Source organism: Dromiciops gliroides, chromosome 2 (genome assembly GCF_019393635.1).
Source record: "Dromiciops gliroides isolate mDroGli1 chromosome 2, mDroGli1.pri, whole genome shotgun sequence".
Lineage (NCBI taxonomy): Eukaryota > Metazoa > Chordata > Mammalia > Microbiotheria > Microbiotheriidae > Dromiciops > Dromiciops gliroides.
In genome coordinates, this window is record NC_057862.1 from 395,721,107 (window position 1) to 395,738,029 (window position 16,923).

At 42.1% G+C, this 16,923-nt stretch overlaps 1 protein-coding gene across 1 annotated transcript in view; it reads left to right on the forward strand.

Annotated features, from left to right (window-relative positions):
- Nucleotides 1-4,642: 4,642 nt before the first annotated feature.
- TGM6 (transglutaminase 6) overlaps nt 4,643-16,923 on the forward strand; it is a 59,786-nt gene continuing 47,505 nt past the window's right edge. Inside the window, exons 1-5 of the mRNA XM_043980844.1 lie at nt 4,643-4,676; nt 7,941-7,997; nt 8,648-8,735; nt 8,925-9,117; nt 12,850-12,916. Coding sequence (XP_043836779.1) covers nt 4,643-4,676; nt 7,941-7,997; nt 8,648-8,735; nt 8,925-9,117; nt 12,850-12,916 — 439 coding nt within the window. The remainder of the gene's footprint in view (nt 4,677-7,940; nt 7,998-8,647; nt 8,736-8,924; nt 9,118-12,849; nt 12,917-16,923) is intronic.

The following is a 16,923-nucleotide window of genomic DNA, read 5'->3' on the forward strand; positions in this document are numbered from 1 at the left end:
TTCTGCTTTGTGCAATTTAATACATGGATGACATATTAGCTACCTGCATGTGTACTGTGTAATTGGGTTCATTATCTATGACAATATACATTATTTTATTATGCTAATGATGAATGTTAGGAGATATCCCAGTATACCCATATGATTGGCAGGATTTGCAAAGTTTTACTTAGGAAATATGAAAGAGCACATCTTTTTGATAGTGTTTGCGAAAAGATCTGCTAGTACTGGGACATTTTCCTGTTATCTTGGGTGCCTCCATGGCCCAGACGAATCTAACTTGAGAATGTGACACAAGATGCAGGAATGATGCACAAAAATTCAAGGAATTTGTAGGGAAAAGAAATGGAGGCTGAGGCTGCAACCCATCCATACTGGTTTGCTATAATTCTTTGGCATTTGATTTGGGGCGAGGGCAACTATTTGTTTGGTATCAGCTTTCAGGGTGACTAAACAGGATTCCTTTCCAGTGTTGAGTTTTCAGGGGCAAATGTATAAGTCAGACTGATAAACCATTGAGTTTCTGGATCTTCAGAGTCATATAAGATCCATGATCCTGTTCAACCATGTAGTTGCGACCAAGAGAATCCTGATACATGACCTAGTCTCTATGTGGCAACTGTCATGATTTAAACTGTGTCCAGCTCTCAACTGCCTGGGAGATGTGGGTTTTTGGATAAGACTGTGTCCAGGATACTGAAGAAAGAAGAAACAGACTCCAGCCTGAAAGATGATGGGGTAGGTTTTGCCTTGGGTTGTTGGAAATGACTGCAACATTGCATTCTATGATATATGGGCTTAATGCATCTCGGTTTTACCATGTATTTCCTAATCCAATTAAACTTTTGTTTTATTATGAATTTGAAATCTGCATTAATGTTAACAGACTATATACCAGAGGCAGAGTGTGAGGAATAAGACAAGCAAATGATTGACAAGCAATCCCAGATGTAGCATCTGGAATATACCAGTCTGACCCATTAAGGACCTTCAGCCTACAGAAGCCTTTTAGGAAAACTGTTATATTCTTGAGGCTTCCCTGTGGCAGGTGAAAGATGATTGTTTCTATCACAAAAAAGTGTTATATAATGTGTGTTGCTTTTTATACTATTATTTTATCTTCTCCATGTATTCTAAGAGCTCAAAAAAACTATTTGCTCATCTCCCATCCTCTTTAACAGACTGATTGCACACCACTTGGGAGCTGCTGATAATAAAGCAGTAGACATTTGCAACTTTTGGATAAATCACAGAGCATAGAATGTTGTAGCTTCAAGGGATCTTGGGACATATAATATTCTTTCAACAAACATTTATTAAGTGTTTATTATATGTACTAAGCACTACTTTCAAAGAGCTTTAGAGACTAGAAAGGGGATGAGATATCAACATAGATAACTATAATATAATACATTATGTGCTAAGAGAGTTTGAAACTAAAATTCATTGCCACTTGAATTGATCCAGAAAGGCTTCCTGGGAAAAGTGGCTTTTGAATTGGGATTTAAAGGATGGGTAAGAATTCAATAAGAAGTTGTAGGGAATTCATAATTCATCAGAAGTATAGGGAATATCGTATACCAAGTAAGTGGGAGGGTACATGTCCAAGGAGTAGAGAGATGCCTTGTTTGGCCAGTATATATATATATATATATATATTACACAGACAGAATCATATTATATAAGGTTGAAGTTTAAGTTGGTGCCAAGTTTTATACCTGAAATACTGTCAAAGAGTTCACTGTTTACTCAGGAGGTGATAGGGAGCCACCGAAGATTTTTGAGAAGGGAAGTGATATAAACAGATCTATAAGTGCTTCAATAAAAACTCATCTACCTAATGGAGGTCCTCTCTCTAGAGGTGAAGTTCACTCACATCCTCTGACAAATCTTCTCCAAGGGGATGTGTGTTCGGGAGGGGTGTGATAGCCACCTAATATGCACTTTCCTTTAAATTGTATGACATTTGCAGGTACCAATGAAGCACACGGGAGCCCATTAGTCATCCCTCATTTTCACTATGTAATTGACCCACATCTTCTGCTCCCCTAGTTCTCTGATAATTCTCTTATGCCACTTCACCTGCCCAGTTTTTTGTTGGTAATATACTGCAGAGAACTCATGTTCATATATCATGCTTCTCTCCATTGCCCTTTGGGTAATCCACAACTTTTATATCTTTATATATTATCTATCCAGGCTCCATAGTCATATAATATGCCCAAAAGAATACCATGGTTAAGAAGATGGGTCTTGGGGCAGCTAGGTGGTGCAGGGGATAGAGCACTGGCCCTGGAGTCAGGAGTACCTGAGTTCAAATCTGGCCTCAGACACTTAACACTTACTAGATGTGTGACCCTGGGCAAGTCACTTAACTCCAAATGCCTCACTAAAAAAAAAAAAAAAAAGATGGGTCTTTGTTTCAAGGAGAGAAAGAAAGGCTATCCTGGAAGTGTTGTGCAGGATATGTGATTCAGGTAGGGAAATGGGGAAGGAAAGTAAAGGAAGAAAGACCTACTAGGAAGCTATTGAAAAAGTCCTTGTTTAAAAGAGAAAAGGGGAGAAAATTGCACAAAAATATTTATAGCAACTCTTTGTGGTGGCTAATAATTGGAAATTGAAAGAATGTCCATCAATTGGGGAATGACTGAACAAGCTGTGGCATGTGATTATAATGAAATATTATTGTGCCATAAGAAATGACAAGCAGGATTATTTCAGAAAAACCTGGAAAGACTCATATAAACTGATGTGTAGTGAAGTGAGCAGAACCAGGAGAACATTGTGCACAGTGATAGCAGTATTGTTTGATGAGCAATTGTGAATGACTTAACTACTCTCAGCAATACAATGATAAAGAGTCCTTGTTCGGTAGTTTTTCAGTCATGTCTGACTCTTCGTAACCCCATTTGGGGTCTTCTTGGCAAAGATACATGAGTGATTTGTCATTTCCTTCTCCAGCTCATTTTACATGAGGAAATTGAGGCAAACAGGGTTAAGAGGATCACACAGATAGTAAATGCCTGAGGCCAGATTTGAACTCAGGAAGATGAGTCTTCCTGACTCCAGATCTGGCACTCTATCCACTGGGTGACCTAACTGCCTATTGAAATAGTCCAGGAATGTGGTAATAAAGTCCTGAACCAGAGTCGTGGCAGTGAAATAAGACAGAAGATAGATTAGAGAGATGCTGTGGAGTTGAAATTCACAGAACTTGGTAACAGGTGACATAGGAAAAAGGAGGCAACGACAGCAAAAATATTAAGGTGAACCCCAGGGAAATAACTGCTATCTATGCAGTGATCAATTATGGCTTCAGAAGACTAACAGTAAAGCCCACCTTCTGCTCCTCAGCAGAGGAAGAAGAGGACTCCAGATGCAGGACAAGGCATGCATTTTTACACATGGTGACTCTGCTGATTTGTTTCATCTGCTATTGTTTATAAGGGAAGGGGGGGTGAGGAGTCACTGAGAAGGGACAGTGCTATCATAGAAAGAGAAGATCAATAAGATATTTAAAAGGAAAATAAAGCTATGACAGGTGAGGAAGAAGAAAGAGTCAAAGACAACCTCTAGGTTGAATATTTTAATATACCTTTTTTAAAAGAGCAAGCGACACCAAATAGAGATTCATACTTTCATAAACAATCCTCTTTTTGTTTGCTACTTTGTATATAGAAATTCTCAGGAATGTTTTTGTTGTTTGCAAAGTTCAGAATAAAATAAATTTTATAAGATAAAAAGAATTTACAAAAAAACGCTCAAGTGTTGACAACAGTGCCATGGACAGAATAGTGAGTCCAAAAGAAAAAAGCAAGTTTAGGGGGAAAAATAAGCTTAGTTTAGGACATGATGACAGGGCAGCTAGGTGGTGCAGTGGATAGAGCACCAGACCTGTGGTCAGGAAGACCTGAGTTCAAATCTAACATTTAATAGCTGTGTCACTCTGGGCAAGTCACTTAACCCTGTTTGCCTCAGTTTCTTCATATGTAAAATGAGCTGAAGAAACAAATGGCAAACCGCTCCGGTATCTCTGCCAAGAAAACCCCAAATGGGGCCATGAAGAGTCAGACATAACTGAACAACAACAAGAAGATATGCGGAGTTTGAGGTGCTGGTGGAACCTGTGGATGAAGATGATGCAGAGGGAAATTTCCTGTAAGCAGCTGGAGATGCAAAAGAGAAGTCAAGGAGGAGATTTGTGAGTCATCTGCATAAAGGTGGCTACTGAAGCTGTAGGAGTAAATGAAATGGCAAAGGGAGAGAACGGGAAAAGATAAGGAGCCTAAGACAGGACTCTGGGGAATATCCCCATTTGTTCATTGGGGAAAGGTTTGGGGATTCAGTAAAGAAGGCAGAAATGAAAAGCAGAAGTAAGAAGAAAACAAGGAAAGTGTGAAGTACCTTTGAAGCCAAGGGAAGAAAAATATCCAGTGAAGAGAGGAAGGTTGTAACAGGGTCAAAACTACACAGAGGTCAAGCAGGATAAATGTGGAAACCAGGCTAGCGGATTTTGGCAACGAGGAAGTCATTAGTGATCCTGGAGAGAGGAGCTTCATTAGAGTGGTGAGAGTGGTAAGGGTGGAAATGCAACCACAAGGGTATGAGGAGAGAGGGCAGTGAGTAAGAAGAGACATCAAGCATGGCCGACCTTGTGGAGAAGTTTAATAGTGAAGGTGGGTGGAGAGATGGGACAACAGCTGAATGAGAGAGAAAGTTTGAGAGAGGTTTGGGTTTGGGTTGCAGTTTTTTGTTTTTCTTTTTAGGATTGGGGAGACATGATTAAGTTTGAGGGCAGGAGGCAAAGGAAGATAAGAAGGAAAGAATAGAATTTGAGGACAGAAAGAAGAAGATGGAAGGAAGGATAGAAGAGGAAAAGAAGAGGAGGAAGAGGACAAGCAGAGGCAAGAAACCAGTGGCAAGGGGGAGAATGAAGATGCATGAGAGGGGGCAGCTAGGTGGCACAGTGGATAGAGCACTGGCCCTGGAGTCAAGATGACCTGACTTCAAATCCCACTTCAGACATTTGACATTTACTAGCTGTGTGACCTTGGGCAAGTCACTTAACCCCAATTGCCTCACCAAAAAAAAGTAAAAAAAAAAGATGCATGAGAGAGACTTTTGGAGAAAGGGCCCCCGAGGATGTGGGAGGGAAGGAGTTCCAGGACATCATTTGAAGGTTTTCTTGTTTTTGTTTTTGTTTTTGTTTTGATTTATTTTATTTTCAATTCAGGGAACAAAACAAGCATTTCCATAACACAGTACAATAAAAAAGATGATTGCCCATGAAACTGCAAATATATCATGTACAACTTGCCATTCCCTCCAAATATACAATAAAATTATCATGTAAATTTCTTTTTCCCCTCTTTTTTTTCTTCCTTCCTGTCACAGTCCCAGGCCTAGAGAAGATTTTTGACTTAGTGAATTGTAAGGATGCTTCCTCTGTGACAAGATGAAAGGAAAAGAGTTTGAGGAAGAGAGAAGGAACAGCTGGGCTTCAAATCTGCCATTAGAGATGAGAACAACCTTAGAACAAAGAAAAACAGCTCTGGGAGGGGTCCTAAAGACCATGTAGTCCAGCTGCCTCATTGGACAGAAGGGGAAACTGAGGCCTGGAATTGGTGAGTGATCAGCCCAACAACACACGATGAGTTTGGAGAAGGGCCTAGACCGGAGGATCCTTCAGTGGAAGGGCTGGGAACACTAGCAAAGGTCACCTCAGAGAAACCTCACAAAGCCTCTCCTGAGGCAAAAATCTTCCACCAAAATCCTCCCCTCAAGCAAGTTTATAGGGAGAGGCCCAAAGGATGCAGGGGACAAGGAGGAGAAGGTCTTGGGAAGAGAACAGAAGGAGAAAGCGGACAAGAGGCATCAGGAAGAGGGGGAGGAGCCATTCGCATGAGACTAAGGGAGGGATATTTTGGGCAGACCACTTACTTCCTCGCCCTAAGCCTCAGTTTCCCCATCTATCAAATGCCATAGTTGGATTCCATGGTCTTTAGAGTCCCTCTCAGTCTGACATCCTCTTCTCTAAGACGGCTACTAGCTATAATATCAGATGTGAGAAAGGGATTGGAGGGTCTCTGCAAAGGGAAGCACATCCTCCTACCAAACTGACTGAGCTCATCTAGACCAAGTAGGAGCCTGAAACTTAGGTCTCTACCACTTTTTCTCTCTTCCCCAACCCACCTGGCTCACAGTACAGCCTCCTTGGGCACCTGCTCATTCCACTGTTCCCTGGGAAAGATTCCATTCCCAATCCCTCACAAAAAGGCACAGAGGGAACTTTGACTAAGCTTTCTTTTTTTCTTTCTTTCTTTTTTTTTGTGCTGGGCAATGAGGGTTAAGTGACTTGCCCAGGGTCACACAGCTAGTGTCAAGTGTCTGAGGCCAAATTTGAACTCAGGTCCTCCTGAATCCAGGGCCAGTGCTTTATCCATTGTGCCACCTAGCTGCCCCCTTGACTAAGCTTTCAATCAAGAAACAGGAACTTACTCAGGGCCTCTCGTGTGCCTGGCTCTGCGCCAAAGGAGAAAACAAGGCATCAGGCCAGGGCTTCTCTCTGTTCTTGGAGAGTTAACAGCCTGGATGGGCAGTATCGTGGAAAGAGCATCACTGAGATACCAGAGACCCAGGTTTGAGTTCCAGTTCTTCCACTTTAAGCCATGAAGTGATTTCTCCCCTTGTCTTGGCCTCAGGTTCCCTCACCTATAAAAGAAGGAGGTTGGACTAGGTGGTCTCTAAGTTCCCTTCCAGCTCTGATAACATATGAATCTTCCTGCCTGGCAGGAAGGGCTCAAACTCTAAGAACAGACAGGGTTGGAACTAGTTCAGAGGAAGGTCAGAGCTCTGTGGGCTGCGTAGACAGGGAAGGCTTCTTGGAAAAGGTGTGAGGTGAGCTAAAAAATTAGTAGGATGTGACTGGGCAAAACAGAAAGGGCATTTCTTTCTTTTTTTTTGTTGTTTTTGTTTTTTTGCAGGGCAATGGGGGTTAAGTGACTTGCCCAAGGTCACACAGCTAGTAAGTGTCAAGTGTCCGAGGCCGGATTTGAACTCAGGTACTCCTGAATCCAGGGCCAGTGCTCTATCCACTGTGCTATCTAGCCGCCCCCTAGAAAGGGCATTTCTAGGTTAGGAAATAGACCAGGAAGGTAGGTGGCACAGTGGCTAGAGCACTGGGTTTGGAATCAGGAAGATCCATCTTCCTGAGTTCAAATCTGGCCTCAGACATGTACCATCTATGTGACCCTGGGCAAGTCACTTAAGCCTGTTTGCAAGGGGCAGCTAGGTGGCCCAGTGGATAAAGCACTGGCCCTGGATTCAGGGGGACCTGAGCTCAAATCTGACCTCAGACACTTGACACGTACTAGCTGTGTGACCCTGGGCAAGTCACTTAACCCTCATTGCCCTGCAAATAAATACATAAATACATAAATGAATGAATGAATAAAGAAATAAATAAAAGGAAATAGTCCAAGATAAGAAAGTACAAAAATTAAAGACATGTTCAACAATAGTGAGGAGACCTTTTAACTAAAACAGAGAGTCCAAATAGGGGAAATGAACTTAAAAAGGTGAAGTGGGGCCACCCTAGTTAGTGAAAAGAGTGATAGACTTGGAGTCAGGAGTCCTGGGTTTGAAACCATGTGACCTTGAGTCATTCACGTTACAGAATCACAGCATCTCAGAATTGGAATCTCAGAGCCCCTCAGTGGCTATCTATTTCAACCCATGTCTGAAAAATAACTCCCCCTGCAAACATACCCAGCCAATGGCCAGTCACCTTCTGCTTAAAGAATTCGAGGTGTAGGGGAGTGGGAGATCTCCTCCCTTCTGTGCTCTCTCCATTCTACTTTTAGGTAGCTTGAATTCTTAGGAGGATATTAATGACATCAAGTCTAAATAGGGCTTTTCTCACTTCTAATTGTTGTTCCTAGTTCTGACCCCTGGGGCCAAGCAGAACAAATTTAATCCTTCCTCCATGAAACAGTTCTGTGAGCTTCAGTTTCCTCCCATGTAAAATGGAGATAATATTACTCACATTCTGGGGGCAACTAGGTGGTGCAGTAGATAAAGCACCAGCCTTGGATTCAGGAGGACCTGAGTTCAAATACAGCCTCAGACACTTGACACTTACTAGCTGTGTGACCCTGGGCAAATCACTTAACCCCCATTGCCCTGCCCCCCCCAAAAAAAAAGTGCTGAAGAAAATGTTAACAATACAGATTAATCTTAAAGTGTGTCCCAGGTACAATTTTTTTCCTAGTGAGCCAGTTGTTTAACATTTCCTATCACATCCCTGGGTAAAGGAAACTCCCAGATGAGGAAATGCCTTCTATCAAAGGAGATCAGATCATCCAGAGCAGCTAGATGGCTCAAGAGGACCTGAGTTCAAATCCAGCCTTGGACACTTACTAACTGTATGGACTCCGGCAAGTCACTTAACCCCATTGCCTCGGGAAAAAAAAAAAAAAAGAAGCAAATTGTCAGCTTCTCTATAATAAAGTCTTGGAGAGTCACCAGAGAATGGTGAGTTAGTGTGACTTACCCAAGGTCATACAGCTAATATGTATCAGAAACAGGATTTGAACACAGGTTCTCCTGGCTTCAAGACCACTTCTCTATCTGCTACCTCTCCACATAGGCAACCAGCAGGACATGAACATTGGTTTTGGAATCAAAGATCCGAGATTTGAATCCCGCCATCTAGGCTACTGTGTGCCGCAAACGATGTACCTTAAATCACTTCCCCTCCAAACCTGTTTTCTCATCTGTAAAATGAGTAGGTAGGGTGATCTCTGATCTCCCAGACTTGATCTATGATCTCAATCAGTCCCACATCTCCCACAGCCCCACCTTGAGTTGAGTTCTGGATGTTGGTCCACCTGGTGTGATTACTCTCAAATACCCCCCTTCTAAAGACGACTAGATGAAGACAAGATGAAAAGGTTCTGGACAAGGATATCAAGCCAGGAGGAGGAGCCCAGTCCAGCCCAGGTGGAAAAACTACTTCTCCAAGCGCCCGGGGCCTGTTCAGTCTCCCTGCCAATACTTTGGGGCCATTATGCAAATGATTCACAAATGACCACAGCCAGGAATTATCGTGATTACAGGGTAAATCAGGGCTAAGGGCTGAGCTCATAAAAGAGCTAAAACCTCTGCAGGCCGATCTCCTGCATCTCCAAAACACTCTCAGTTTCCTTCTCACTTCAAGGTTTGCCATGAACAGGTGAGCAGCGCTGGCCTTGATCGATCGCCCGAATCCGGCCTTCTCCCCATTTGTATTCTAAGTCTTGAACTATTCCAGAGAATGAAGTAGGAGGAAGAGATCAAGGGTCCTACCTATGTGTGCTATTGGGCAAGGCACTTCTCTCTGGGTCTCGGCGTCCTTCTCTATAAAACAAGCATTTTGTACTAAATGATTTCCAGGGTATCTTCCAGTAACATTTTGTGGGACATATAATGTTACATTAACGCACTTTTTAATGGAAACCTCAAGTGACTTACTTAAAGTCACACAGCTAGAAGGAGGAAGAGCAGGTTCCAGCCTGCCTGACAGCCCAGTTCTCTTTCCACTATCCCTCGCTTCCTCTAAGGTCCCATTCAGCTTTAACATTCGATGTTCCATTTCTATGTGAACCTACATGTTTGGAATATTCAATTCTTGTCTACAAAGACAGACTTGATGTCAAAAAGATTTTCCCCTCTAATCAGATATTCTGAGGAGAGACTCTGAGAGCCTGGTAGGCAATTCTCTCTGGCTTTCAGTCTCTTCATCTGTAAAAATAAAATTAATATGATATAATATAATATAATATAAAATAATTTTTAAAACTTTTAAAGAGAGGGGGTTAAAACTAGATGATTTCTGAAGTCCTTTCAGCTAAATTCTTTCTATTCTTTCTCATAAGGCCCTTCTGGCTCTGACATTCTAAATTCTAAGTAACTACTCAGTTCTAGCACATTATATTTCAAGGTTCTTATCCAGGTGGGATCATTTCGAATGATGTTTTTTAGCATTTTTCTCTCACTCTGAGGCTACTCAGCACTTCCTCTGAAACAAACAGGAATAGTTTGAGGCAGAATCCATTGTGGAGTTCTAGAAAAGGAGATTTTTTCAATGACTTCACAGAGGGTTAGGAAGGGGAAAGGAGGGATAAGACAGAAGTTCCAGGAAATTCCATTTGGGTCCCAAATTGGATCCTCTGGGGTAGAGATTGTGAAGACTTCTGGGAGTCTAAAGGGGAATGGAATTGATCTAACTTTTTGGACTAGGAACTAGATCTTCTATAGATTCAACAAACATTTATTAAGTATCTCCACTATGCTAGAGATTCCATTGCTTTCACACATAGCCAGAATGCTTAGAACAATGTCTGATACCTTACAATGCCTTAGAATATGCTCCTAGGTTTATACTGGGGAAGCCATTTAACATGAAGAATGGAGTTAGAGGATATCAACATTGGAAGAGGACTTAGAACAAAGGTTCTTTTTCCTTTTTTCCTTCTTCCCTCCCTCTCCTCCTCTTCTTCTTCCTCTTCCTCTTCTTCTTTTCTCTCTCTCTCTCTCTCTCTCTCTCTCTCTCTCTCTCTCTCTCTCTCTCTCCCTCCCTCCCTCTCTCCCCTCCCTCTTGCTCTCTTTCACTTTCTTTCTTTCTTTCTTCTTTTCCTTCATCCAAGCTGGAAGGGTAGGGACTACTTGGAAGACTGTTTCCATTCTGATCAGCATGAGAGCTTTGACCTGCTCCCTTTCTGACCTGGACCATTTTGCCCCTCACAAGGTAACTTGGTGCCCCATCCCCTTCTGGGAGTTCCCCATGTTAATGCTGAATTTAGTGCTAATACCCCATCAGCTCATCCCACCACAGTTCAGAATTCCTGAATTCAAGAGATCCACCAGTCTCAATCTCCTTGGCAGTGGGGATTATAAGTACATTCTACCTCAACCAGCAAAACTAGGGTTCTTTGGGGTCCATAAAAAGGGTCCATGGCTAGAATTCGGGGAATCTATGAACTTGGATAGGAAAAAAGTCATCTTTATCGTCACTGATTTCTAGATGATATTTAGCATTTCCTCAATTATTTAGAAAAAAATTATTTTGAGAAGGAATTCATAGGTTTCAGCAATTGCCAAAGGGGTGCATAACATACACATAAATATTAAGAACCCTTCCTGCCTTAGAACATAGAATACTAGAGATGGAAATCTCCATTTAGAACATTAGGAACATTAGAAATCACTTAGTTCAACCCACTCACTTTATAGATTGAGAAGCTCCTGATTCATAGTCCAGAGATTTTATAATGGGTAATAAAAGGGACTGGTTTCTATAGGACAGGTAAGATCCATGGGTCCCTGCCCCTACACAGGTGGCCCTGGTCATTCCAGGGTGACCCTGTCCCATGGGATACCTGAAGGAAGGAAGCAATGTAGTGTAGCAGAAAGAACACTCACTGGTCAATGAATCGGGAGAGCTGAGGGTCTCATCCTCTGTTAATGTTTGTTGTAACTTTAGGCAAGTCAAGACTTACCTTCTCTGAACCTCAGTTTCCTCATCTACAGAAGGGAGAGTTGGGAGCTATGACATGAAAGGAAAGCGAAGAGAATAAAATGTAAAAAAAGAAAAAATGTTTTGGGTTCTATAATTCTAAATTGTAGACTAGGGCTTGTGTGGCTGAGTTGATCCTGGTCCTCATATCTCCACAGACTAATTTCCAAGCCCAGGACAATAGGCAGGTGGTCTGCAGGGGATGAAATGGGGGAGAAGTTTAGAAATGTAAATTGGAGCCAGACTGAGGACCAAAGAACGTGGACTTCCTCTTGGAGGAAACAGGTGAGACAAGTTTTGAGTAGGGGAGGAATATGATTAGATCAGTGCATTGAAGACTTGACTCTTTGACAATGGGAGCAAGAGGATGACCTTGAGGTGATAGTTTTTGACAGTACTATTTACACCATTCCCAAAGTGAAATGGGGACATTAAAGGAAATCATCGGAAGCCTCAATTCTGAATGGGCATAAATGAGAAAGGAAAAGCAGGGCACTGCTCCCAAGGCCTCTGGTAAGCACCCCCATTCTGTTCCCTCTCTCATCTCACCCAGGGATTTAGAAGGAGCTACATGGACTTGGAGTCAAGAAATCTGAGTTTTCTAGTCTCTGATCTTACAGTATGAGAAAGTGGCTTCCCCTTCCTTAGCCTCCATTTCCTCATCTATAAAAAGAAGACTAGACTTATGACACCTTCCACCTCCAACTGTCTACAGTTCTGTAGATTTCTAAGATTTCTTCAAGCTCCAACACTCTATGCTTATGTTCTAAGATTCCCTTCTGGCTATGTCGTTCTATGATCTAAGGTCCCTGCTAGTTCAATCTTCTATTTTCTTGTTAAGCTTTGGGGGGGGGGGGCAGGCAATGAGGGTTAAATGATTTGCCCAGGGTCACACAACTAGTTAAGTGTCAAGTGCCTGAGGCTGGATTTGAACTCAGGTCCTCCTGAATCCAGAGCTAGGGCTTTATCCACTGAGCCACCTGGCTGCCCCTCAATCTTCTATTTTCTAAGGACAAATACCAATCTAACATTCTATGTTCTATGATCCAAGGTCCCTTCAAACTTTGACTTTTGATGAAATCATGTCTTTAGGCATTCTGTTTTATGCTTTAAAGTCCCTTCCATTTCTGCTGACATTCTATGTTCTAAGTTCTCCATCTCTGATAGTTTATGCTTCAAATGTCCTTGCACTTTGGGCATCTTGTGGTCATTCATATATGCTAAGGTCCCTCCCAGGTTTTGTATTTTTGCATTCTGTATTTGATTTTCAAAGGTCAACCTTCCACACTTCTCAGAATCTGGGGACTCTCTATGCTGGGATGTTGCCTTCAATGGCCACCTGCCAAGAACAGGTGAGCGCAGGTAATTATCGTGGATGATTATGTGCTTTACCTGGTGAATAACAAGTCATCTTATTGAAGGTTGAAGGGGCCACGCCCCTGCCTTTGAATGTTGGCTTCCCTGCCTGAGCAGTGTCCTCAGACTTCCCTCATTAATGTTCTTCCGTCCGGCTGTTGGCTAACATTGTCCTGTCCTTTCACCAAAGTGCTGAGGGAAAGGGGAGTCTGGGGCCCCTGGAACCATCATGGCTGGTGAGTGGAACTTGGCAGGGTGTCTGTGGTGTGTGTGTGTGTGTGTGTGTGTGTAAAGATTTCCCTTTAGGCATGAAGATGTCCTTGTGGTCCCTGAGATTTCATTAGCAGATGAGACCTTTGATTGGAAGCCAAAGCAGAATTGTAAAACCCCAGACTTAGGGCTAGAAGGAACCTACCTCCTCTAACCTCTTCATTTTATAGATGGGTAAACTGAGAATAAAAGAGGGGAAAAGAACGTGCTCAAAGCCACGCAGTGAATTCAAATATTTGGGACTAGGATCAAAGCCTCAATTTAATTCAGTGAACACCTACCAAGTCCTTACTATGTATAGGGAAAAATACATAATATGCATGGGGGTAGGAGTCAAGAGATATAGGTATGAGTTTTAGCTCTGCCATTCACTAGCTGTGTGGTCTTGGGCCAGTTCCTTCCTCTCTCTGGGCTTAAGTGTTCTCATCTGTAAAACAATGAAATTGGACTCATGATGATCTTTTAAAAGTCCCTTCCAAGGCTAACATCTTATGAATCTATAAAAGAAAGATGGTGTTCTTGGCACTGTGATGTCCCAAGAAGGTGAAGTATACAAATGTCTAAGACACAAAGGAAAGAATGATAACTGCACATGAAGGGCCAGAATGCTATGAAAATTGGAGGAAGAAGAACTGGTTGAAGGGAGGAGGAGGGAAATGAAAAAAGAAGAGGGCACCAAGAAGGGCTTCATGAAGGAGGTGGCATCTAATTGTGCCTTGAGGGAAGGGAGACAGTTTAACAGATGGAGATATAGGGATGGATACGGACAGGAAAGAGGTCATTCTAGGAATGGGAAATTGCATGGGCAAAGACGAAAATTAGGGACAGAGAGGAGTTTGGTCTGAATGGAATATGAAAGGCATGAAGGGAAATATGGATGAAAAAGTATTTTCAAATTATGGAGAGCTTTGAATGCCAGACTTAGAAAAAAGTAACCCTGCCTTTATTAAGGAGGCAATGAGGTTTTTGAGTGGAATCAGACTCAAAGCCAGAAACTTGGATTTGAACCCCAGCTCTAACCTTTCCTAAACCAGGGCTTCTTAAACTTCTTCCACTCGCGACCCCTTTTCACCTGAGAAATTTTTATGACTCCGGATATATAGGTATACTAAACAAGCATACATAACCTTTTACCCTTGCCAATTTTTTCATGACCCCCATATTCAGTAATGCGACTCTGTATGGGGTCACAAGCCACAGTTTAAGAAGCTTTGTTCTGAACTATGCTACCATGCGTAGTCACATAGCCCATGTGAACCTCAGATGCTTCAACTCTAAAATGAGGGTAATAATTTTATATCCCATATCTTGAAATATTGCTATAAAACAACTTTTTAAAAAACAAAAAGTACCATAGGAATTTTTTTTTAAGTGAGGCAATTGGGCTTAAGTGACTTGCCTAGGGTCACACAGCTAGCAAGTGTTAAGTGTCCGAGGCTGGATTTGAACTCAGGTCCTCCTGACTCCAGGGCCAGTGCTCTATCCACTGTGCTACCTAGCTGCCCCATACCATAGGAATTTAAACTATCATTATTAGCCTGCTGACAATTACCAGCTCTAGTACATACTAGCTGTGTGACCTTGGGCAAGTCACTGACACTGTCTTGATCTCACTTTCCTCATCTGTAAGATGAGGGAACTGGACTAGATGACTTTTAGACCAGGGTTCTTTTTACCTTTATCTCATGAGTAGTGAGTAGAGCTGTAAGGGTAAAGACAGCAGTAGAGACCAAAGGTTTTCATTCAGCTCAAGGTTGCTGCGGTAACCCCATGTGTCTCTAGCTGGAGAAAAGAAGACCCTCAGGGGCAGCTAGGTTGTGCAGTGGATAAAGCACCAGCCCTGGATTCAGGAGGATATGAGTTCAAATTCTACCTCAGACACTTAACGCTTACTAGCCATGTGACCCTGGGCAAGTCACTTAACCTTCATTGCCCCACAAAAAAGAATAATTAATAAGAAAATATCAGAACATACCTCTTGTACTACATACAAAATAACAACAATATTGTAAGATGATCTGCTGTGAATGACTTAGTTATTTTCAGCAATGCAATGATCGAAGACAACTCTAGAGGACTTGTGAAAAATGCAATCCATCTACAGAAAAAGAACTGATGGTGCCTGAATACAGATGGAAGTATTTGTTGTTGTTAGTTCCTTTTTCTAAAATATTTTTGTCTGCTATATTTTGCACAACCGCACGTATAATGTATTGAATTGCTTGAGTTCTTAAGGGGGGAATAGGGAGGAAGGATGAGAATTTGGAACACAAAGTTTTAAAAATCAATGTTACAATTTTTTACATGTAAAGTGGGGAAAAATTCTAAATAAATAAAAAAATTAAAGAAGATGCTCACTTAGGACCTAAAGAGTTTCTTCATTCCCAACCTAGGTAGAAATGATAAGGATGTTATTTTCTTTGGTCTTCCCCAAAGTTCAAGGTCCTGAATAGAGCTGACTCTCAGTAAATGTGTATCAATTTGGACTAGATTTAAAGAATTATTCCTAGTCTTCTGGGCTTAGGGAAAACTTGGTGACATATAACCAGGGAATTCAAGGGTCTGGGGAAAAAGAGATTTTCAAGGGGAGAGCAGAGCAAATCCACCACCCCATAAGCACCCCAAAAGATATGCCTATAATCAGAGACTGTGAGGACCTCCTCCCTAACACATCTGGTCCCCAGCCCACAAGTTTAAAGGGCCTTTAAAATCCTGAAATAACAATAGCTCACCTCTATATAACGCTTTATAAGCCACAGGGTGTTTTGCATCATCATATCATTTGATTCCCAACATCCCTGTCAGACAGGTATAGCAAGTTCCATTCTCCCCATTTTACAGATGAAGAAACTGAGGCCCAGAGAGGAAAAGTGATTTCCATACAACTACCAAGTGGCATAGATGGTATTCAAACTTATATCTGTCATCTCCAAGCCCAGAGCTTTTTTCTTTTTTTACTTTTTTCTTCTTCTAATGTTTAAGTGTTCTGTGTGGGTGCGTGGTTTGAGAAAGAATCAGTTCCTCATTATTAATGCCCGAAGTATGGATAATTTACCAAGGACCCAAGCCCTACACAAATAGCTGAGTCCACTGAATTTGGTTTAGTCTCTTTTCCTTGGGTGTCCCTGGGCCAACTTGGCTTCTCAAAGGGATCTTGGATTGGTGGGTATGAGAGTCAGGGGTCCTGGAGCTTAGCTGCAGCTCCACATTTCACCCTAGATGCTCTCTACACCAGATCTTGAAGAGCTTGTTTGGAAAGAGTCGAGACTTCTCAAAAGATTTAGGTTTAAATTGAGACTCTGAAACTCTTTTAGCTGTGCGATGACGGCTAAGCCAACTAGCCTCTCTGAACCTCAAGCTCCTCATCTCTAAAATGGGGTTATAATTCTGGCAATCTCTACTTCATAGGCTTGTTTTTTTGAGGAAAGTGCTTGAAAAGCTTAAACTCCACAGAAAAAGGGATAAGGCCCAGACCTCTGATTTAATTGATAAACATTTATTTATTATCAGTTGATAAACATTTGTTAAGCACCTACCTACCATGTGCCGGGCATTGTGCTAAGTGCTAGGAATATCGAGGCAGGCTCTCAAGGAACTCACATGGGAATGTGTCTCCCACATGAGACTAACTATGTACAAACAGGCTATGCACAGGATAGTTTGGAGGTAATTGACAGAGGCGAGGCACTAGAATTAAGAAGGATGAGGAAAGGCTTCCTGTAGAAGATGGGATCTTAGCTGGG